Raw genomic sequence first — 24,772 nt, forward strand, 5'->3', positions numbered from 1 at the left:
CACCATGCAAGGTGCCATCTTGGGAGCAGAGACTGAGCCCTTGAAGGACACAAACCTGCTGGTGCCTTGACCTTGGACTTCCAACCTATAGAACTGTGAGAAATAAATATCTGTTCTTTATGTATTACCCACTCTCAGGTATTCTGACACAGCAGAGCAAAACACACTAAGGCAAGGGCAAGATGACTGGGTTCTGGAAGATGATTATGTGTGTCAGGCTGCCTCTGAGAGCAAGAAACAGAAAGTCCAGCTTCAACAAAGTTAAACAATAAGAAATAAGCTTCAGGATCCAGGTGGTCAACAATGTGCCACCAGGAACCCAGGGTCCTCCCCTCTCTCTGCTCCAGCATTCTTGAAATGGGCTTCATCTCAGGCTGCCAGCAAGACGGGGGCACTTACAGGTGGCACATCCAAACACGGCCACAGCCTATCAAGGGACTCCACTCTCCCCCTTGTCTTCTCCCTCCAGCTGGACTTTTTGCTCTTTTTCAAACAAGTCAGGTGGACTCCTGCCCCAGCCTCTGCACTTGCTGTTCCCTCTGCCTACAGTGCTCCGTAGTACACCCTGGCTCCCTCACCTCCTTCAGGTCCTCACTCACACGTCACACGTCACCTTTCCAGTGAGGCCGCCCTGACTGCACCATTTAAGATTACCACCGCCTCCCAACTCTCCATGTCCTTTCTGGCTTAATTTCTCTCCACAGCATGTAATTGCATCCAACACAGGGCACATCCCCTTGGCCTCGTTGACGGTCTAGGCCCCACCTCCGAGAAGGTGCTCCGCAGCAGGGCACAGATGTTTATCGTGTTGTTCGCCCTCATTCCCCAGGGCCTGGCAGAGCAGGTGTCCCATGAGGATCTGCAGACAACAGGAGAGACAAAGCAAGGGACGGAAAACATCCAGAAGTGGTGTGGGGAAGGAGGATGTTTTCCCATCACACCCTGGGCTCTGCTCATACCCCATCCACAATCAGTGCATGACTGGCCTCAACCAGCCACCCACAAAAAGAAGGGATTTCCTGTTGCCCCACTTGGGGCTGGAGTCCATGGGTGCTGGGCAGGGGTGGACCCCTGGACAAAGCCAAGGTGGAGAAATGGGTGCTAGGAGCACCTAGCAGTTCTCTTCTCTGACCCCTGGTTCTGCTGGGCTTTCTCTCCTGTCTGTGGCTTAAAAACAATGGCTATCTCCGTCCTTCCCTAAGGCCTGTCCTCACTTCACCCTGCTGGAATCCGGCTTCCATCCCCCACCCCCGCTCTTAACTCTGCCTCCCACCAGAGTTATAAATGGCCTGCTCGGTCTAAGTCCAATGGGCCTCTTGGGCCTTATCTCGCCCTGTCCTACTGGCCACTCGTCCCCCTTGAGGTCCTGGCGGCGCGGTGGGTGGGTGGTCACGCTAGCCCCAGGCTCCGCATCCCTGGGCTCCTTGCGGCCACCTTCAGCCTCCTCTCCAGCACCAGCCCTTGGGCGACCTCTCCCACTTCCACGGGCTTTGTGCCACAGTGACCGCCATCCACGCCACCTGCGGCTCGCCCCTGTCCCCACCTGTTCCCTCTTTCAACTTCTGGGAAATCATAGCCCTAATTCTTGGAGAATCCAAGTGGTTTTTCTCTAAAACCCCAGGGTTGCGAAATCGTAGCAATTGCAGGGCAGATGCCAAGTCAGGAAGCAGGGCCGGGGGTGCTGCGCGGGTGGCACCGTCGGGCCGCGCTGCCCGGTGGAGTCGTCCCCACAGCCCTCCCCAGACCCCCCCACGCGTCCCTCACCCCCGCCCCGGCCAGACAGCCCCGGCCCCGCGCCACGGAGGCGCCGCCGCGACCCGGCACCGAGCCGGGGCAGCGGGGAGGTGTGGAGGGGCCCAAGGGCTACAGGGAGCGCGGAGAGGGCGCGGCCGAGCAGGGACATGGGCTCCCTCCAGCCGGCCGTCCAGGGGGCGGAGGGGAGGGGCCCGCCACGGCCTTATTTCCGCGAGCTCGGGCGCCGCCCGCTCCGAGCCCGGGTCCATCGAGCGCCGCGCCAGCCCGTCCGCGTCCATGCAGCCCCACTGGCAACCGCCGCCCGCGCCCCAGCCAGGCGCCCGGCTGCTCGCGCTGCTGCTGCTGCTCGTCCTCCAGGCGGCGGCGGCGCCCGCTGCGTCCGGGGGCCCCGAGGACCCCAGGCAGCCGCTGGACGCGGGGCCCTCGCGCGGGCTCCTGCAGCGGGCGGCGCGCGCGGCGCTGCACTTCCTCAACTTCCGCAGCGGCTCGCCCAGCGCCCTGCGAGTGCTGGCCGCCGTGCAGGAGGGCCGCGCGCGGGTGAGTGCGCGCGGGTGAGTGCGCGCGGGTGAGTGCGCGCGGGTGAGTGCGCGCGGGTGAGTGCGCGCGGGTGAGTGCGCGCGGGTGAGTGCGCGCGGGTGAGTGCGCGCGGGTGAGTGCGCGCGGGTGAGTGCGCGCGGGTGAGTGCGCGCGCCACGCGCCTGGGCACGCGCAGGGGCGGCCGCGCATTGCGCCTGACGGTGACTCGGGTGCGCGCGCCTGCCCGCCCAGTGAGGGATCCGCGGGGCAGACTGAAGCGCGCGACTCTGGGAAGATCCGGGCTGGTGCCTCAGCGCCCCCGAGGTGTCCAGAGCGTGGGAGGGACCCATCAGTGCACAGAATCTGCGGAAGCTGGCTCGTTCCTTCCGGCAGTTACGAAGCTGTAGTTGTCCACAGGCCAGCGCTGTTGACAGTTCCCATACTTGGGAGAAAGATACAGGGGGAAATTGAGGAACAGGCCCAAAGGGCAACAATTAAGATTAAGTGTGAGAGTACCCAGAGTTTGCTGCTATGGGGTTGCTTACTGTGGGCGCGACCCACCAGTGGCTGCAGACGAAGTCTTGGGCAGGATTTCCAAAATCTAAACAAATTCCCATACCCTACCGCAGACAAGTATCTCTTGTTAATTGCTGGCCACCATGCAGGGGCTTCAGGATAACATGGTTGGAATTAACATGTAGCCCTGGGTGGGAGCCCTCTAATGCTGGCGTCTGCTTTAATCTAGTGGGAGTGAGTGAACCCAGGGCTCAGTCTTCTTTGTGAACTGAGTGGATGAGAAATTTGCAACCCGTTATTTGGTTGCTGGTTTCAAGGCACTGGCTTCTTGTGTGTGTGAAACTACATTTCTTTCATCCAATAGATTACAAACATTGCAGAACTATATTGTCCCCAAAGCTGCTCCTTCTGGCAACCACCAAATGCTCTACAAAGCCTGCAGACACATAGCTTCAAAGTATCTAGAATCAAGTATAGCATGTAAGTAGGCGGAGTTTAAAGTGTGGTGGTAGGATTTTCATTTGAGTGTCCGAGTCCTGGTATCAGACACAGCAGGAAAGGCCTTTTGGAAGCTCAGCCTTGGTTCTTGAAAGATTTATTCCTGCACCCAGCATGGCTAAATTTATTTAATGATTGAATCAGATTGATTCTAGAGAAAATTGACCTATTCTTGTCACCTTTTTAACAATGCTTGCTGTCTTGAGGGACAAAAAAGTTCAGTTTTACTAGTCCAACAGAGAAGTGAGGTAATAGAACTTGAGAGCTTTCTATCAAGGTCAGAGAGTAGACACCTCCCAGTGTCCAAAGAAGGCATCCCTGAAGGTTTGCCCCCCACCCGTTATCATGGAGAGGAATCCCTACAGAAAACCAAGCTCAGATTTCTAAAGTACACCAGTTTTCAATTCCAGGGATTTTTTTCCTTCCTTCCAAGACCATAAAAATAAAAAAAGAATAATCAAATGCTTTGAATTTTCATGCATTTAGTCACCTGCTTGGAAAAAAAATAAAATACTTGGCATCTTTCACAAAATGATCAAACTAGCTCTCAAAACCCAAGTAAGAAAAAATTCCCTTACTCTTCCATTACTGTTTTTTGTCTGCAATAGTATAATGTCCCTGAATTTTAAAGAGTTCCTCCCTTACCATTATAGCATCTGAGGGACAGTCTTGAGCACTTACTGTATACCAGGCACTGGGCTAGATTTTTGTGGCCTTAATTCAAATTTGGGGTAGAATCATTAGGGAAGGCCTCTTTGATATTCATGCAGTTTTGAAGCACTCAGCTACCTGAATGAGGAGCACAGATGCAGCCTGCATGGAGCTTTCAGTGTGGTGACAAGGAATTTCTGCTTCAATTATGACAGGAGTCTTAGCATTAGCAAGAAGTAAAAAATGGTAGATCCCTAAAACTCGAGTTTGCACTGTTTATCCAATCTGTTCATTGTCAGGCTGAATGCTCAGTTGCTGCGCAGTGTCTGTTGTTCATCTGGGTAAGAGAAGTCTAGCTCAGGGATCCTTCCCCGTGCTGGGGGTCAGGGTACATGCCTTCATAAAATGAGAGGCTGGGCCTAAGTCAGGGTTTTTCAAACTAAGGGCCTACTAATGGTTATGAAATCAATTTTAGGGTCCAATTGTTTTAGGTTTTTTATTATTAGAGTGCATTGCAAAAGCAAGGGTAAGTGGTGTCTAAAACTGTTTCTCACATATATGCATGAACTAAGTCATAATTAGGAAATAAGTTCTTACTATGAGTTGGAACTTAAAAAGTTTTGAAAGCCAGTGGACCAAACGATGTTTAAAACCTCGTCCAGCGCTGACATTCCTTGGTGTCCTTGATTCTGTGATTTCTTGCCTTTGCAAGAACTCCTGATTTTAGAAACACTATTGTCCTCTAGTGGTAGAAGGCAGCAATAGCTGTGGTGGTAAATGCAGTGAAGAATTAAGAAAGTGGAGTGGAGTGGGCGGAGGGAGGGTTCTGTTTTGTTTTGTTCCTAATTGTAGGGAGAGATCACAGACCACAGCTTGTGTTCCCTCACTGTCCCCACCTGATGCCATCTCTTTCCTGGCCTTACACTACTCTTCCAAGACCAATGAGGTTTTTATTTTTATGCTGTCACATGGCACAGTTGCAATGGTGAGAGATTCTGGATGGCGTTGAGGGCTACCCAGGGTATCCTGGATCAGTCTTGCAATATTTCCCCTAGTTCTGACTATTCGAGGCTTCCCTTTACTCTGAGACAAGTCTCCTCTTGCCACTCAGCAAGTTCTGGGGACCACTGGCCCCTACCTGGAGCTGTCAGTGAGAGGCCAGCCCTTTACTAACATTTAGAGAGACTGGCTGAAGTCTTCACATGCACTTACTTCATGAGAAAGTCAACTTATTTGGGAATCAGCTGTTGTTTGAGGACTGGTCACTTAAGGTGAATGTACTCTGACCAGGCCAGGACCAACGGTTACAAACATACTTGAAACAGTTGACCAAAGTGCATGGGGGACAGGGAGGAGTTATGCCCATACCTTAACTGCTTCAACTTAAATTAATATTAAGTATAAATTTATCACCTATATTTTGATATAGGGCCTAGGCTGTTTAATTGGAGCTTCCTACAGTCTTTCTAGCAAGAAAACAACACGCCCATAGGGGAGCATTTGTAATTTCCATTTTGGTTTCCTTACAGTGGAGTGAACACTTGCAAAGAATACAGTGCACAATCCTCTGCTTTTCTTTATTTTTTTTAATTTTTCTTCCCCAATCTTAACTCATCCACACCCAATTCAGCAGCAAAAGTTTTAGAGACTTGACTTCATCAATTCTTATAATGCTTCATAAAGCATTTAATTTGGATTTCATGGACATGAACTCTTCATTTGTGCCCACTCTTCCCCAGTTTACATAACATTTATTTATGTAGTTAGGTACTAAGTACACCCAGCTTAGGCAACTCTGGAAGCAAATCAGCTGACTTCGGGTAAGAACCAGGCCAGCCCACCAGGCAGGAGCCTGCGCACTTCCAGGGTCAGGCTACGTGAGGCTGACGGCACGAATAGAGCCTGTCCACTGGGCCACAGAGCGGTTAGGGGAGCACTTACTCTACTAAGAAAAGCTTTATTCCTTTATCACTCTTCAATCTATAAAGCACTTCAATACAATATAATCCATCTAATTACTGATCTTCTTGAAGTCTTCTCTCCATTAATATCAATAATTCAGAGGTGATCGTTCAGAATAGGAAAGCAAAATGTTAAGAAGGTCATAGAAAGAAAAACTGGAGAATTAAAAAGGCCGCAATGAGTATGGAGGGAGAAGATAAGGAATAAAATACTAAAGTGAAATATTCTTAATTTTCATGTAAGGAAACTCCTAAGTGCTTTTATAGCCATCATGAAGAACAGCAGGGAAGGAGATATTTGCAAGAACGAGGTCTTCTTTCGCACCCTCACACTCCCATGAGGATGAAACATAGCACTCCGGAAAGCACAGAACAGAAAGGCACAAACCCCCCTTCCCAGGCGCTGCTCATGCTGAAATAGCACAGTGTACCATGGTCTGTGCCCCGCCGCCCACCACGGCACGCCGTGGTCTGCAGGCTCTGATTGCATAGTCTGGGTTTAGCATGGAGCAAGAAAGGCCACCAGGCCTTGGGGGTAAAACTTTGACTTTGGCCTCCTTGGAACTTTGTCCTAATCACCTAAAACAGCTGGCAGGTTGGAATGTTTTTTACCATCTTGTAATAAATCGTTTTTAAACCACAACCTTTTTTTTTTTTTTTTACCAGCCCACAACATTTTCCACTTGGTTTTCTACATGTGGAGTCATAGGCAAGGATGCATGTAATCACAGAGCGTTAGTGATGCCCCAGATCAAGACCATCGGTGCTGCGTCGTGCTTGTTACCCATGGGGAGTCTGGCTTGGCTGCAACCTCTTCCTTTAAGAACCTGGGTTGTCCTGCTGGAGATTGAATATAAATAATCAGCCCTAAAATGAATGTATTATGAGGCATGGGAATGTTAAATACTCTCTCTGTCTCCCCCTCCATATCCACCCTGACCCTTGATCTCACTTTCTGTTAAGCAACGAATCTCCCAGGATGTGTCAATACTTTACAGCCTTGGCTTTATTTGCCTTTGTGATGGCGCCTCGATTGAGACAGTCCCAGCATGGCCAGGACAGCAGCCGTAACAAGTCTCTGAGCCGCTTGTTAGGGTTGGTCAGCACGTCTCTGGCCAGTAAAGTTGAACTCTGAAAGGGAGTCTTGTACCATAGCTGTGTACAAGAGGTGTGTGAACCGTGATCATCCCCAGGGCACGTGCCTACACAGAACATGTCATTAAGGATCACAAGTAATTCTGTATCTGCATTGCATCCTATCACTGCTGTAACGCATCACCACAAACTTAGTGGGTTAACATAACACACATTTATTCACTTCCAGTTTTGTAGGTCAGAAGCTCAAAATGGGTCTCACTAGGCTAAAATCAAGGTGTCAGCAGGCAGGGCTTTGTTCCTTCTGGAGGCTCCAGGGGAGAATTCTTTGCCTTGTCTTTTCCAGCTTCTAGCGGCTGCCTGTGCTCCTAGCTCATGGCTCCATCCTCCATCTCCAAAGGCAGCAGTGTAGACCTTCTGGCTGTGATACTACTGTCTCCTTATCAGGACCCTGTGATGACACTGGGCTCACCAGAATAAAACCTGGGATAATCTCCCCATCTCAGGACCTTTAACTTAATCACATTGGCACGATCCCTTTTGCCACGTAAAATAATATTCATAGGTCCAAGGGGATTAAGAAGTGGACGTCTTTGGGGGTGGTGGGGGTCTTATGCAGCCCACCACCCCCAGCTCCCAGGGCAGCTGTGAGCTCCTGCAAGTTCCCACCGCACTGCCCGACATGAAACGGCATCCAGGAAACGTCAGCTCCTGCCCCCACCTCTTGTCTCACTGACATCCACAGCCTTGGTGGGCTCACATGTAAACCTGCCCGCCCTCCATGCCCCATCTTGGTGCTTGACCGTGGGCTGCTTTGTCCTGGCTCTTGAACAGCCCACTTTATTTCCACTCTGCACATGTGTCTGCTTCTCCCACGCTGGGTGGTAAGCTCCTGCGGGGTGCCAGGTGTCCCTTCTCTGTCTCCTCCGTTGCCCTAGCGTAGGGCCTGCTAGAGACAAATATTAAATATTTGTTCAATGACATGAGGTAGCCGGAAGGGTGCTGGTACCACTGGGACATCTGGAACAGGAGGCCAGGCCAGGCCCCGCCCATCCCCATGTCTTTCTCACAATCCGCTTTTTCTACTGACCCCGCCTGAGCCCAGAGGGGAGCCGGAGAGGGCACCTGCTGCTGGCCATTTCCACTCTGACCCCCCACTCCAGGTCAGGAACTCGGTACCCAGAGTCGGCTGAGCAGGGATTACACACAGTATTCCATCTCTTTCTCTCCACTGCTCCTTCGCCGGATGAAGCAAGTAGCTTCATCAGCTGGGGCCTGCTCCGAAGGTAACTGACTTTCATTCCATAAACTGTATTCACTCTGTCAGGCTTTGCCTGGGAGAAGGAAAATGCAATAAGATGATTCCAGGGTATAATGTAATATACTGATGCTATCTCTGTCTAGAACATGAGAACAGCACGGCAATTTCTATTCACAAATGAGTTGTTTATTTGTCTCCCACTAAGCCTGACTCATAAAAGTAACCTTATAAAATGAAGTTTACTTTTACTGGAATAGCATGACATTTATATTTTCTTACCAAATTTGAAGGCTGGAGGGAACATTCAGAAGCCGAGTCCATCAGACCAGAGAGTCGCAGGGTGCGTGGGAGGGAAGATTAGGATCACCTGTAAGCTCTGGACAAAGTAGATTTGTCCTCGCCCACTCACTCCCTTAGCCTGAAACATGAAGTTTAAAGCTGCCACAACTTGATCTAAGGCAATAGGAAGGGACCAGCACTTAGTGACCAGCACCAGTGACAGAGAAGGGGGAAACGGGGAGTACTCCCCAAAGTACTAGGTTCCCTTTCTATAGATTAGCTCCCACCAGAATCGTGTCTTTGGAGACTTGTCCTTGTGGCAGCCACAGCGAGCTTTCTCGAGGACACCCGCCTGCTGTTTTATTTGTTCCAGGTTTTTGTTGTGTTTTTCGTGAGTTTAAAGGGGGTGTTAGGTTTTTTTAAACGTGCTCTTAGAATAAATAAATACCTGTTCTCCATCCCTCATCAAGTTCCTCAGGCTTATCTCTAGTGCACTCAGGATTTCAGTGACTTCACTCCATCTTTCAAATAGTGAAAAATATTTCAATATTTCAAATTGACTTCACCCAATATTTAAAAAAATAAAAATTGGATAGTGTCTAATACAAAGATAGTACAGACATGTAGTAGAGGAAACATCTTTGATCCATTAATATGAAAACAAAACTTTGTGGTTTATGGCAAACAGCTTTTAATGACTTTGTAGAGTTGCTATTAGAATGTGCATTTTTAACTTCTTTTTTATTTTTATTTTTTTTTATCAGAGAGGCCACACTGGGAACAGTTTTACCTTCTTGATGCATATGTAAACATAAAGCAAAGTAGCAATCTGTGCAACAGGAAGCAAGGAATGAATTTTCTTTAAAAGTTATTTTATGGCCGGGCATGGTGGCTCACACCTGTAATCCTAGCACTCTTGGGAGGCTGAGGCAGGTGGATTGCTCAAGGTCAGGAGTTCGAAACTAGCCTGAATAGGACCCCATCTCTACTAAAAATAGAAAGAAATTAATTGATCAACTAAAAATATATATACAAAAATATTAGCCAGGCATGGTGGCGCATGCCTGTAGTCCCAGCTACTCGGGAGGCTGAGGCAGGAGGATCGCTTGAGCCCAGGAGTTTGAGGTTGCTGTGAGCTAGGCTGATGCCACGGCACTCACTCTAGCCTGGGCAACAAAGTGAGATTCTGTCTAAAAAAAAAAAAAAAAAAGTTATTTTAATCCAGACTGCCTTATGCAAATGTTCCTTCTTGAAAAATGGCACAGACTATGTGGCCATGGAGTGTGTCAATTGCACCCATTGAAGCGGAGGGTAGACCTGCCATCTTGACTTTCTAAGGCATCATAACCTGATTTGCCAAAGACTCCAGGTCACTGAGTCGGCCACATTTTGGGATAACACTCCTCTATTTCATTTGGTCCTGATGATGCCCTCAAAACTTTGGAGAGGTCCAGGCCTTGTGACTCACGCCTGTAATCCTAAGCAATATGGGAGGCTGAGGCAGGAGGATCACTTGAAGCCAGGAGTTCAAGACCAGCCTGAGCAAGAATGAGAGCCCATCTCTACCAAAAATAGAAAAAAAAAATATATTAGTCAGTCATGATGATGCATGCCAGTAGTTCCAGCTCCTGGGGAGGCTGAGGCAGGAGTATAGCTTGAGCCCAGGAGTTTGAGGTTGCAGTGGGCTATGATGATGCCACTGCACTCTAGCTGGGGCAACAGCGGGAGACTGTCTTAAAAAAAATACTTTGGAGGAATTGTGCTATTTAGTAGTTCTGCTGTATTCTAGTGACTGTCAGCTGAGCCTTTTGTCACCTTCAACCCTTCCCTCAGAACATCACTGGTTCCACTCAGCAGGTAGAGAGACATTCTTCAAGTGTGGTCCCCGGTCAGCAGGATCAGCATCACCTGGAACTTGTTAAAATGCAAGTTCTCAAGCCCCGCCCCAGATCTCCTGAATAAAGACTCTGGTGTGGCCCAGCACACTGTCTTAGCAAGCCCTCTAGGGGATTCTGCGGCACATTCGAGTGTGAGACCCACTGCTCTAGAATAAAGTCCATATAAGAGACCTTCTCTACTCTGGCCTCCGTCTACCATTGTAACCTCAACCCCAATGTACTCCAGCACTGATTTGCTAATCTCCCCAAACTGGGATGCTCACGTCCACGCCCCGGCCTGCAACCTGCCTCTTCCTGGGCACCCTCTCCCTTTTTCTCAGGACGTCTCAGCCCTCCCTGGAGAGTTCCCCACCCGCACTGGGTCCTGCTTCTACTGAAGCCTTGCCTGACAGGGTCGGCATCCAGGGCTGCTTCTAAAGACTCAGATCATCTTTACTTCCATGCTGTTAGGGGTGGAGTTGTGTTCTCCACAAAGGTGTTGAAGTCCTAACCCTCAGTGCCTGTGAATGTGGCCTTACTTGAATTTTTGCAGATGTGATCCAGTCAAAGTGAGGTCATGCTGGATGAGCATGGGCCCTAAATCCAGTGACTGGTGTGCTTATAAGAAGGCTGTGTGAAGAGACAGACGGACATGGAGGGAAGGACACCATTAAAGACAGAGGCAGAGATGGAAGTGAGGCAGTTGCAAGACAGGGAATGCTGAGGATTGACAGCTGCCACCCGAAACTAGGAAGTGGCAAGAAAGGACTCTACCCAGAGTCTCAGAGGAAGCAGGGCCCTGCTGACACCTTGATATAAGACTTCTAGGCTCCAGAACTGTGAGAGAGTAAATATCTGTTGTTTTAAACCATAGACATTTGAGCACAGTCTGTGGTGCTTTGTGTAGCAGCCCTAGCAAACTAATACACATGCTTTTCCTGGCGCCTGGCAGCTTCCCTTCCAAAAGAAGGTTTAGGGTGGTTCTTGTCTGCAGGGACCTTGGTTACAAGCACAGCGCAAGAGTATCCAGGCTACCAATTCTCTCTCTCTCCTTCTCTCTCAAACACACACAGACACACACACACCAGCAGCCAGCTTTCCTTCTGCCTTTGTTTAGAGAGGTTGCGGGCTCTGTTTCTGCAACCTCTGTGCAGGGTTAGGGAAGAGCAGTGGCTCTGGAGGTCGGCGTCACTACTTGCTAGCTCTGTGACTTCAGCCACTTCCTTAACTTGGGCAAGTGCCTCAGTTTCTTCATTCTTAAAATGGGGATAAGTAATACCTACCTCAAAGGGCTTTTGTGATATAATAAGTTAATACATGGGCACTGTGTCAAGTCAAGTGAGGCACATAGTAAGAGTACAGTGTGTGTGTGTGTGTGTGTGTGTGTGTGTGTGCATGTACACGCATGCGAGATAGCTTTTATCATGATTCCTTCCAATGGTAGCAGGATGCTTTATATGTAAGCACTGAATAAATGTTTGGCATTGACTTTATAAGGATTTGGTAAGAGCATTTCTCTTACCAAAAAAAAAAAAAAAAAAAAAAAATCTAGTGTGATGAGCTCCAGGCACTCATTTTTCCATTAGGCACTTTCTCAAACAAGACTTTGAAAATGACCTCTTTCCCTCCCAGCTGATTGTAAGTCAAGCCAAAAGCCAAAGTGCTGGTCAGTCCCCTAAAGAGCTCGTGATGGGCTGGGATGAGAGGTGGGGGATGTGGAGGAATAAAGGGGAGAGGGACAGGGCTGCCTCTTCTCATTAACCAGTGGGGCCCAAAATAAAAAAAAAAAACTTATCAAATAAAACACATCAAAAAAAAAGATTACAACATAAATCTTGTCACTAGTGGTCTATAATTATAAAGCATTTAGTTCTAGGCTGTAATCCATAAACTTCTCTTTTATACATAATGAGAAAGAAATCTGCACCAAAGAGCTACTCATTCATTTCTTCAGGTTATGTAGTCACACGGTCATTTGCTTTGTTTGCTGACTTTTTCATTGCAGGCTTTTCCTGGAAAACTTTTAGAACAATGTGGTTTGCCTCTGGCTGTGTGTTAAGAAAGAGACATAAGGTTCTCTGATCTGTCTGGAAGATGGACAATTTTGGCAGTGTGGGGTTGAAAGAAATTAAAGCACTGAGATCTACCTTACAGGAATACTCCCTAGCTCAGGAGAGCCAGAACTGTTGGTCACCCTTGCCTCGTGTCAGATTTGGCTCTTTCAAAAATGTCTACTTAGGCACACACGTGATCCCAGCACTTTGGGAGACCAAGGGGGAAGATTGCTTGAGACCAGGAGTTCAAGACCAGCTGGGGCAACATGGTGACACCTCGTCTATACCAGAAAAAATAAATAAATAAGAAAAATTAGCCAGCTGTGGTGGCATGCCTCTGTAGTCCTGCGTACTCAGTAGGGTGAGGCAGGAGGATCGCTTGAGCCCAGGAATTCGAGGTTACAATGAGGAAGGATTGTGCCACTGTACTCCAGTCTGGGTGACAGAGTGAGATCCTATATCTAAATACATATATATATATATATATATATATATATATATATACACATCCTCCTTGGGTTTTTTTTTAATGGCTTTGAATTTAATGGATCATCTGTGCACCATGTGGCTGAAGCAGCCTATTGTGCAAGTCACAGAGAAAGGACCAGTTGACCCTGAGAGCTTGGCTCTGGGGTCTGCAGATGAGCACACAAGCATCTTTTAAAGGACACTTGATGTTTAAAATGTCTTAATATAAAATGTATATTCCTATGATGATTTCTGATCCTGATTTGTTAATACATAACTGTTCATTTTCTACCTTGTAGGACGACTTATTCTACCATTCACTTTTCTGCATTTCCACTGTGCCCAGCCCGCTCAGGCCCTGCTCCCTCAACCAGACTCCTACCCTCTCTGTGTTCCCTCCCGACACCCCCTCATTCCACTCCTGCTGGAAGGATCGGTTCACAGTTCCTCTCAGGATCAAACCCTCATGAGAGCCTGCGGGGGCAGCCCTTCCACTGGGTCAGCCTCTGCCTGAATCCCCGCTCCAGTCTCCTTGCCCTGCGCCCCCTGGCTGCTTCTCAGGGCCTCAGGCCTGTTGCTCTGCGTGGGGAGATTTGCCAGCTCCCTTCTCCAGCCCCAAAGTAAATTCCTTCTTCATCTTCAGAGTTCAGCTCAAATGTCACTTCCCTGATGCCTAGACTAGATCAGTTCTCCACTTATCCTTTCATCGCTCTGAAGTCAGCCATAGTCAAGTAATCAGCTCTACAAAGCTTGACTTAAAGTCCCCTCCCTGGCTAGACCGCCCCGAGGGCAGACGCTACTGTTGTGTGGCTCATATTTCCTGCACCTAGATGCTCCATAAATCCTGGAGTGTATGTTGTTGACAACAAAGACCTCTTTAGCACAGAATATTTTAAATCAAGGACAGCCAAAGTTCAACACCATCCTAAAACCTCAGAGCGCCCAGAGGAAGGTGGCATTTCTCCATCTCACGCTCGCTTGCCTGTGGCGTTGCCGCTTATCTCACCAGAACCAGCAAAACGGAGGAACTTGTGACTCACAGGAAGGGTGAAGGGAGAGGCCTTTATGGGAGATAAAAGGACTGTGTCCTGATGGGTGATAAAGTACAACCAAAAACATAAAAATCTTATTTTGGATGGAATGTAGGCACTTTAAAAAGTGTCTAGTTGAAACAAAATAAGGAAATCAAACTAGCAAAGAAAATAACTCTTCAAAAGGATGGGCTCCATGCTGACTCAGTTCATAGTCTTTGTTAATCGAGTTCTGTGTCTCTTCCTGCAAAGAGTAGCTACCGCTGCCTTACTTTACCTCCTTTTATCTCCCATAAAAAACTATGGACTCAAATAATATCTTAAGTCCTCTATTTATACCAAGACTAAGGAAGACTTTTATGAATCCATGTGTATAGCAGATAAGCATGCCCCAATTTAATGCCAATGTGAACATTGACGTTACTCAGGATTTTTCTCATTCTACGCATCTTCCCTGGGGGCTTGCGTCCAATCCGGTGGCCTCAACCATTACCTCTGCTGAACCTGGTTATGTAACACTCGGCAACCTCCAGCACATCTCCAATGTCCCCGTCTAACTCCTCCTTTCTTCTCATGAATGGCCTCCCCACCTCCCCTCGCCACCTCCCAGCGAGAAAGCTGAGGGCGTCGCTGACTCTGGCCTAGGAGGCTGCACTCAGGACGCCCTAAGGAGCGTGCGGGGCGGGTGGACTCCCAGCCCTGCAGAGCACATGCGGGTGGGGGGTGCCCAGGGCTGCGGCAGCAAGCCCTGCAAGGCTGAGAACCTGGGGGCAAGCACAGGAGTTGCCTTCTGTGCGCATTAACTTGTTTGTGGGTGCGGCTAGGGGCAGCAAGCCGCAGTTCTGTGTTCCTCCAACATGGGCAGGTGGTGAAGACACTGAACTTCAGGAGTCTTGGAGACAGCAGCCATGGGAGCCTAGTCCAGCCACTGTCGAGCAGGTCTCATCTACAGCCTTTCACTGACCATTCGGTGTTTCAGGAGCAGCCTTGATGGGAGTCCATGGCATCATCTTTCCTATCCTTGAACTTGGGCCAGACTCTGGTTTCTAACACAGTTCTTCCTATCCCTCATATGTATAGATTTTAACAATAATAAAAATAGTGAACATTTTACTTTTACCCTGCCCCAGGCACTGTGCTAAGCCCTTTTTATGCCTTATCCTATTCTTCCCCTTCACAACAGCCTACGTTCAGTGGTTATGTTTAATGCGGCTCCCACAGACTTTGGGATCAAGTTCCAAGGTCTCTTCACACAAAAAATGAGGCTTTCCATGCTTTTGCACTAGCCTCCCCAGCCCACCTTTGTTCCAGCCTCACTGTCCCCCTGGAAGCCAGCCCTGCGCCCCAACGAGTGAGTTCGCGCCTCCCCCGCTCTAGAAAGCCTCCCTAGACTCAGCACCCCGCACATGGCAGCGCTCAGCCATGCTGACCAGCTGCACTACAAGCCTCTTTCCACACTAGAGCAGGTTTCTGGAAGGGCTGGACCGGATGTTACGTTTCTTTGTATCTCCCCAGTGCCTGGCATAGTAGCCGATGAACAGTGAACGAGTGAATAGACAGCCTTGTGTGTGTGTGTGCATTTTGTAAAGTGGAATCGGAACTTGACTGATGGGTTGAAGATGAGCCCTGAGAAACTGCTCTGCACACAGTGCTCTTGGGTGCCCCCCTGCCCTCCCCAGCAACATCTGCACATCTACATGTTGAACACTCTCTGCATAAATCACTGCAAGGAATCCTATCCCTCTCCCTTCTCCAGTTTCCCAGCAATTTTAAAGAATCTGTAATAGGAATAGACAATGACTGATCTATTTAAAATATAAAATAACCCTGTTATTTTAACCAAGTCATTATGTTCCTGAACTAAGATTCAAAGGAAATTGATGTTTCTAGAGTCTAACTTAATTGAGACTATGTGAAATAACTTCAACTCCATACAACAGAAAGTTCCTTTTCTTCTCTAGAAAATATTTCTTTACCAAATAATCCTTCTGCTGTCTTTAAAAAATGATGGCAAATAATATGAAGTTCTTCTAAACAGTTTAAGTTACAATTCAATGATGTGGATATGTATATTCTAAAAATATGCATTGGAATCAATTCAACAGTTTAAAAAGGCTAAACATGCATTTCAAAAGTTTAGAAGTATGCCTGTCTGTGAAAACTGCAAAGGAAAGAAACACTGTACCATCTGAGGACTTCTTCAGTGCTGATTATTCATCCTGTCACAGACTGAAGTTCCCTTCATGCCCGCACTCATGGGTCCCCTCTGCCTGTAGGGTATGTCCCTGGCCAGGTCTGGGCCCGGCTGCTTCCTCCCTGTCCTTTAGATCTCAGCGTGGAGAGTGCCTTGTTCCAGGTGCGCTGTCTCTTTACCCATCACCCCTCCGGCCCCCTCCCCGCCCCCCCCTAGAAATCACGGTGTTTATTACTTGTTAGGCATTTGTTGCCCACACCCCCCTTTCGGCCATGGGTTGGCACGGTGGTGAGCCCACACCTGTCTTGCTCACTGATGTAGCCCAGCACCCGGGACAGGGTGTGGGGAGGCGCTGAAGAGCTGAAGATGAAGGAATTCACACCAGTGCCCTGCGCATGCCTGTCCATTTCTCCTTCAGGGCTCTTACAGTGTGGCTTCCAGCTGGAATACAATGAGTTTTCTTTCTCAACCTGCCTCTGTGTGAGTAGGTGTCACACTGCTTGTCACACAAGCAGAATGGCATGATCAGACCAAAATTTGTGATCTCTTTTCCTTAGAAAAAAATCACCAGTTTTATTCAGGTATAAATGCAACAGCTACCAGTTGCATGCCATGTTATCCCAAAAGGGCGATTCTTGGATTTGCAGGTGTTCATGGAGCGTCCATACTAAGATTCAGTTTCTCTATTTCAGATTAATCCAAAAGAGGGATGCAAAGTTGACCTGGTGTTTAGCACAGAGCGCTACAACTCAGAGGTAAGCTGCCACAGTTAGTGAAGTATCCTATTAGCAATTCCTGTGAATGTTTTTCAAAACAAAGGGAGAATCTTAATATAGTGACCAGGAGGTTTTGTTTTGTTTTTTCCTTGCTTTGTTTTCTATTTGTTTTCAAGAATTGAAGATCAGAACTAGGCAGGAGTTCAAGATTTAACTACTTCAACTTCCTGGTCATTTGCAGGGTTGCATTTGAAACAATCCACGTAGCCATCATCTGCCCCTTCCACAGGCCCCTGAGAGAGAATTTCGCAGCTCCCTCTAGTATCCCTCCTAGCATCTCAGAATCCTGAGGATGACTCACTTTCAAATGCCGACCTATCCCTTTTCTTGTCAGCTGGTGACATTTCTGGTTGACAGGCCAGCATAGCATGAGACCAGCTCTGTGAGTTTATGTACCTAAAGGCATTCTGTAAAACACAGAGCACTACCAATATGTGTCATAGGCATTATTAGTCTCATCACAGTCCTGACCAAGCAGACTATGTCTTGCCAACTTTTTCCCCCTGTTTTCAAGAAGAGAGTAAAAAGAAAACTTGCATAGAAATTAGAGCCAGATGAACTTCCAAGTGCTGGGCCAGCAGCCAGTGCATGGGCAGAGAGGAGACCAACCCAAGCTCTCTTTGTGTTGTGCTGAGAAGCAGCCTGAGATGGGCAGACAGCATCCAGGATCAAAGTGTTTCAGGGTGGCAGAGCTTCGGAGGTGCAGACATAACTCCCTTAATCCCAGGCTTCCAGAAGAATGCTTACCAGTACTCTGAAACAAGTTCTAACGTGACAACAATATATGCTCTTTGTTTATTAAGCTAAGAATTAAATTTTTCTTAAAGCATAAGGAAGATGCCTTTGATTTCTAGTGTTGCAAAGTGTTAGATTAGAGCTAAAGAGAAAATAATTAATAGATTATTTTGACCAACAATATGCTTCCCTGGATTTGATCTGTAGATACATTAAGAGCCCAGCTAGCTAACTGAAATGTTCTATTTCAGAGGGTGAAGGAGAGTTCTTTTATTATATCTTCAGGCAACTGCTTTGATTCCATAGGGCTGTTTTAGGGGGAAAAAAAGAAAGGAAAACAAATAAGGGAAAATGTCTGGTTCTTTTTCTCTTCCTTGGAAATGGCTTCAACATCAAAGGAGACTGTACAAGTCACCTTCTGCCTTTTGATATGCATCTTCCTGGTGCTCCCTTCACCTTAATTTTATTTAATTAGTTAATTAATTTATTTTTTGAGACAGTGTCTTGCTCTGTCTCCTGGCCTGGAGTGCAGTGGCATCATCATAGCTCACTACAGCCTCAAACTCTTGAGCTCAAGTGATCCTCACACCTCAGCCTCCCAAGTAGCTGGGACTACAGGAGCATAGGAGCATACCACCAACTTGGCTAATTGTTTTTTGTGTTTTTTTTTTGTAGAGATAGGGACTCACTTTGTTGCCCAGGCTGGTCTCAAACTGAGAAATCCTCCCAAAGTGCTAGGATTATGGGTGTGAGCCATCACCCCCAACCCCTTTACCTTTTTTCTATGTTGCATCAAAAATTAGCAACTCTAATAAATTTGCCACTGAAATTACTTCTCACTTAAAGCTAGCACTTACAGATGGAAAAGTTGCCCACTGGAAATCACCTTTCAGTTTTTTTTAGTTCTAGAAAAGGCTTATTAAACAGATCCAATTTTGATTACAACTTGTTTCCCTGTGGGATTTTTCTAAGTTTATATTTGATGATTGTTTTAACTGGGACTCCATCCAGTTTAAACAACTGCAAAAGTGAAAAGGTTATTGCCTCAACTACTCAACCGACCACAGTGCAACAGGAATTCTTGACTCGGGGCCCATGGATGGGTTTGGGTGGGGCCATGAACTTCCTCAAATTCTAGGCCCAGTGTTGAAGGTATGAGTATATGTACATTTTTCTGGGCATAGGTTCCCTGACTTTTATTGTCAGTTTAAGGAATCTGTGACACAAAAGATCACCAGGCATCCTAGGAATGAGTCATACAGCTAAGATCTATTTGAAGCTCCAGATGTCTCTGGATTGTAAAGTAAGTGAGGGTGAACCCACAATACCCAGTATAAATACATTTCAATATGAATGCAAATAAACATACGTAGTTGAATTAGTCCCATTTGGCATGCCTTCCTCTTCTGGATCAGATCTCGGAGGACAGAGATGGAAGTAGTACAGAGAGACTGGGCTTTGGTGTCAGACAGACAAGAGCTCAAGTCCTGGCTTACCACTTACTAACTGTGAGGTATAGAGTAGGTTCCTCTTTAAATTTTAGTATCTTAATCTTTAAAATTGAAATAAGATCTAATTCACAAGGCAGCATGAAGACACTCTTATTTTTATTAATAGGAGCTAGCTTCATCTTTTGGTTCAAGTTAGTAACCTGGAGGTCCAACTAAGCATTGTTAGTCCACATTAGAGGGTAAAGTTTCCACTATCCTAGAAGTTTGAGCCAAGAAGTGCTAAAAGGATATCAATGATATTTCTTTGGAATAGGCCCAGCCTCATTTTATTATATAAGGATATGGTCAGAAGGCAGGAGTTTAAAATGATAGCAAAAAGTGAAGGACCGTTATATTCATCTGTGAGTACCAAAGAATAAGAACAAAGAACACTTCTCAATCTTGTTAGTGACTGTGTACACTGGGGTGGGTAAGGGGTGATAAGAAACCATCCTGTTTAATTCCAAAATCTTTATTTTAGGAAGGTGAGGAACGCTTGGGGAAATGTTCTGCTCGAGTGTTTTTCAAGAATCAGAAACCCAGACCAGCCATTAATGTGACTTGTACGCGGCTCCTTGAGAAACAGAAACGACAGCAAGAGGATTACCTGCTTTACAAGCAAATGAAGCAACTCAAAACCCCCTTGGATGTAGTCAGCATACCTGGTATGAATCAGTATCTGGAATTTCTACCTTCAGGAATGTATGTAATTACTAAATCTGAAAAGAATGAATATTTATCCCTATAGTGGCACTTTAATTCAACTATAGGTTGTGGTATGCAAACAAAACTCGGATCATTTTCTTGTTCTTCATTTCTAGTACCATATAGTAATGTCAACAAAAGCTATCTGTGTCCCTTTAATCTCCCGGTTTCCCACCCCAGAATGAGGAGCACAAGAGCTGAACCTCCAAGTAAGAAGTAAAGAGATCTTCGCAATGGGACATGCACATAAGGGTACAGTTTTCAGGGTTGAGTGCAGAGCTTGTGATGACATTTCTATTTTTGGTGGTGGCTTTGGAAACTTTAGACAATGAGACATCCTCCACTCTGCCCATCACAGCCTTATACACCAGGGATGGGGGAGCTGACCACCTTGGGCCCATCTGGGTTGCAGTGGAGCTGTGTTGATCTCATTTCAGGTCAACGGCTAATGGGCAGTGGTGGCGTCTCTAAGAAATGAGCCCTGCCCTCTGAAGTGACTCAGCCAAAGTGAGCTCATTTTCTCTGGCACTGATCAGTGTGTGGGCAGCAGTTGAGACTAAGCACATTTACCAGAAAATCCAATTTTCGAAACCACAAAAGTCATCTCTGGACTTGCACTTGGATATTAAGCTTGACATCTGACCACCACAGCACTGCTCACCCCACACTCTCTCACACTTCACTCATTCGCCCAGGTACGTGGCGATGCCATGTCAACACCAGAGAACCTGTGCTCTCCAATCTGAGTGTCTCTATCCTCCATCAATTTGAGACCAAGTGTTCTTAAAAACCTGGAAGTGGAATAAAGTTCCTTGCCTTTCTAAAATTCCAAGCCTTAGATGATTCTCATGCAATAGTTCTCTGACAACTGGAATCAAATCCTGTGCCAAAGAATTATGAGGAACAATTTGAAATCTCACGTTGTAGAAGCATTTGTTTATACTTAGTACTGCTTGAAATAAATGAGGTAATGACTAATCCTTAGAAATCTATAATTAGAGGTTTTTTTCTTGTTAGTTGGCCTAGCCTACTTAAAACACACATTTTAAAAATTGTACAGGATCTTTTCTTTGAATATTTCCCAAAGGATCACTAGATTTTGGACGCCTTTTAATGGTTTAGGTTAACTAGATCATGTTCAGTTAATAAGTTCTATATACCCATAAGGGTCATTCTATATCAGTCTAACTAAATGTAGCTACCACAAAACTTCAAAAAAAATCTTTAATAGAAGGAACCTTTTCATCAAAAAAAAAAAAAACCTCACAAGTTTTGCTGTCACAGTAAATTCAGCAGAGACATTTAATGATGCTTATTGCCTGTCTGTGTATATAAAATTATCTACTTAAAACTGAAAAGACTGGTTTTAAATAAAGTGAATTTTAACCACTTCAAATCTCATCAGATTCTATTTAGTACTTCATCAATCCAAGGTATTGGACTACTGTAGTATAACTGATAAGTGAAAAGATCTAATCCATTTCAAAATATCCTTGCTCCACATTGTTTTTCCTCTAAATAAGTCTGGTTTTTATTATGAGTAAAAATTTCACTTCTTCTAATGAATTCATAAACTTCCTATGGATGAACTCAAGTATACACTACATACAGATGAAAAGACTGAGGACCTATGAATAATCAGCTAACATCCTGTCTGCCCAAGGAATGCTATAGGAGTGCTTCTAGCACTTCTTTCGAATGCCCTCACTATTCAGTGTTTGGCATAACCCATTTGTCTTCTAGGGTAACGGGTTTTGATCTCACAAATCTAAACTCATAGCACAGCACTGTAAGAGGAAACACATGACAATGAGTTGGAGGAAGGAAGTTTTCAGTCAATGAAGGTAGAAATGGTGGGAAACCTCTCAACAGTATAACAAGAAAAGAGTTTATGTCAAGATGTTGAATTCAGAGTCCTGCATTACATAATGTTCTGAAATCCTTATGGTTCAGCTGCTCATACCAGGGAGGAACAACAAATTCATCCTTAAAATGCTGATATTCTTGTCGGGAAGTAGATGTCTGACGCATGCTTTCTACAATAATATCTATAAAAACAATCACAATTCCCTGTTGGTTACTTAACATATCCTGGCAGAAAAATGAAATTACCAGGTCGAAGAAGTGACATAAAGACAATGAAGAGTACTAAAATTGCTCAATTCTACATTTGAAAGCACTTGGATATTAATTAACAGAAAAGCATTATGGAACCAAAATAACTTGATGAACCACGTAACAGTGCAGGAAAACAAATACTTTTTTGCTTTATTCTTGACAGGTTTTTTCTTCTAAAACAAAATTCTCCAAGTGCTGGGACCTTAATGCTGCTCATTATTCTTTCCTAAATGTTTTAGTGTACTCTACATGATGTCCGTGTTAAAGCTATTTCACTTCTTCAAGACCCAGATCACACCCTGGCGTCATGCACTTTCAGGGATCGTCTTGTTTCCGGCTTTACTGAGATTGAGACATTTCATTCTGCAATTTCTTTCCTTCTCAAGAAACCTCTATATCTTCCCCAACTCTCTCCTTGATTCTAAGACTCATTTTTTATTTATATCCTTGATTCTAGTTTCTCTGACTTCTTCCATAATTTTGCCCTGTCAGTATCCTTCCCATCTTTGAAAGCTTCTTTCAACCAGTTCCTTCTCTTGGCCTGTAAAGACAGTCAAGATCAGAGTTCTGTTGACCAATTCATAGAACCATCATCCCATCTTCTTCCTTATAATGTCTGCTCTTCAAAAGTAGATTCTATACACATTGCCTCATCCTCAACCTCTTCCTATTTGGCTTCTACTCTATGTACTTAAGTAAAACTGCTGTATCTCGAGTCATAGGGACCACCCAGATCACCCAACCTAATGGTCTTTCTTGCTGCTCATCCTTCCTGCTCTGTAGCACTTCACATCATCTACCCCTGTGGCTTTCTTGACACTGCATTTAATACATTTGATCCCAAACTCAATTTGTTTTCATCCCAAAGTTTTCCACATTCTGGACTTCATTTATTTAATAGTATTACTATTCTTCTAAAGCTGGTTAGAAATTTTGGTCACTGTGAACTCAAATCCTAACATTTAATAACTTGCCATTTCCTATCAAGCCTATGTCCATGAAGTATCTTCAGTGGACCCATTTCATCTTCTCTGAACCCACTGCCACCACCCTTCATTCCTGTGCTACTCTCCCTCCCTGAGACTGCTGCAATAGCCTGCCATCCAGTCTTTCAGATCTCAGTCTCCTCCTTCCATCTGTTTTGCACCAGCAGCTAGAGTCATCTTCCCACACTTAATACTGAATCAAAGTCCATACTCACCCTGGCACTGCATACAAGGCCATGAAGTCTGGTGCCAACATATTTTATATCCTTCAAGACCAGTCACTGAGCCTGAACCTACCCAGTGCCTTCCTATCTTTGTGTGCTCAATCTCTCACTCATGCCCCCACTCCCACCCCCACAGACATGAGATGAATTCAAGGCCCAGCAAAAATCTCATCTATATGAAGCTTTCCCAAACCCCTCCAGCCCAAAGAAACCTCTCCCTCCTCTGTTCTCCCTCAGTTCCCTGATCCTCCCCTCTTAAGCAACATGTCAGCTGTATCTCTATACTGTTGAACATGGGGGGGGGGGTTGTCCATCTTTGTATCCTCCACAGCACAAGGCAATTAATTAATGCTCTTTGAATTGCCCACTAGTATAAACCAGTCAAGTTCTATCAATACAGAATAGAAATTATGCTAAAGATTTTACCAAGAACCTTGTTAGTATTCCTCATGTATGGTATTGTGCTATTATTGGGCCTTAATATAGACTATGCAAAAATTGCAGAAAATGATGGTCCATGTACAATTATCTCATAAATTACTCACTCAGTAAAATTTGAGTTCCTAAAATCATAAAAGATAATTTATTAGTCATTGTATCCCTATTTTTAGTAGTGTCTGATATTAAGTAGGTAGGTTTTTTAAAAAAAATGTTTGCTGAATTAAAGAGATATAAGATCCAAAAACAATGCCACAAGAAAAATCCACCCAATCTCTTCATGTGTTCAAAAAAAGTAACAGAGATGCTGCCAACACATTGACTAGCTTTAAAACCAATGATCAGAGAAGGGCAAAGACATGTTGGCAGATTAGGAAGCAAAGACCATCACATTCACTGCAGACCAAAAGGTAATGTGGAGATCACTGACAGATTTTTCAACCTAATTAAAAATACTTCTCAACTGATAAGACTTTAGATTAACTTTAAATATCATTATAACTCTTACTTTGCATGTATATAGTACAACAAATACTCATTACATTGTTTTATAATAGATTTATTCAGAGCAGCAAGTTGAATGAAACATATAAATCTCCATACTAACATAGAAATAGATACAAATGAATCACATGTCTGGTTCAAGGTCTTGCTGCAAGAGAGATAACTGATATGATGAGGTTTGATTCCTATTTCATTACTGAAACTTCTGAAATTTTATCTGGTATTTGTGTTAACAAATGTGCTTTTTTTCCTCTCCCTTTCAGATAGTCATGGACATATTGATCCCTCTCTAAGACCCATCTGGGATTTGGCTTTTCTTGGCAGCTCTTATGTGATGTGGGAAAAGACAACCCAGTTTTTACACTACTACTTGGCACAGCTCACTAGTGTGAAGCAATGGGTAAGAAAAACTGAAAATTAACTTGCACCACAAGAGAAACAACCAAGGCAGTGTTCTTAGACTGAATTAATGTGTATTTCCAATTTCATGGCAAGAGTTAACCACATTTCATTCATTCAGCAAATATTTGAGTGCCTGCAATGGGCCAAGTATGATTTTTAGAGACTGGGGAAATAGCAGTGAATAAAAAATACAATGTTGCTGCCCTCATTGAGAGTAATTCTAGTGAGAGAAGATAAG

The 24,772-nt window shown here is 45.4% G+C and overlaps 1 protein-coding gene and 1 long non-coding RNA gene across 2 annotated transcripts in view; one reads left to right on the forward strand and one right to left on the reverse strand.

The window, feature by feature from the left end:
• Window positions 1–1,666: 1,666 nt before the first annotated feature.
• RARRES1 (retinoic acid receptor responder 1) overlaps window positions 1,667–24,772 on the forward strand; it is a 30,297-nt gene continuing 7,191 nt past the window's right edge. The window contains exons 1-4 of the mRNA XM_076004325.1: window positions 1,667–2,292; window positions 16,849–16,911; window positions 19,639–19,822; window positions 24,396–24,532. Of these exons, the coding sequence (XP_075860440.1) occupies window positions 2,032–2,292; window positions 16,849–16,911; window positions 19,639–19,822; window positions 24,396–24,532 (645 nt within the window). The 5' untranslated portion in view covers window positions 1,667–2,031. The remainder of the gene's footprint in view (window positions 2,293–16,848; window positions 16,912–19,638; window positions 19,823–24,395; window positions 24,533–24,772) is intronic.
• On the reverse strand, window positions 7,192–8,940 carry LOC142871509 (uncharacterized). Its single transcript, XR_012919774.1, has 2 exons — window positions 8,533–8,940; window positions 7,192–7,941 (listed from the first exon to the last, which is right to left on the reverse strand). It is a non-coding gene; the product is annotated as an uncharacterized LOC142871509 (long non-coding RNA).

This window comes from Microcebus murinus, chromosome 1 (genome assembly GCF_040939455.1).
Source record: "Microcebus murinus isolate Inina chromosome 1, M.murinus_Inina_mat1.0, whole genome shotgun sequence".
NCBI lineage: Eukaryota > Metazoa > Chordata > Mammalia > Primates > Cheirogaleidae > Microcebus > Microcebus murinus.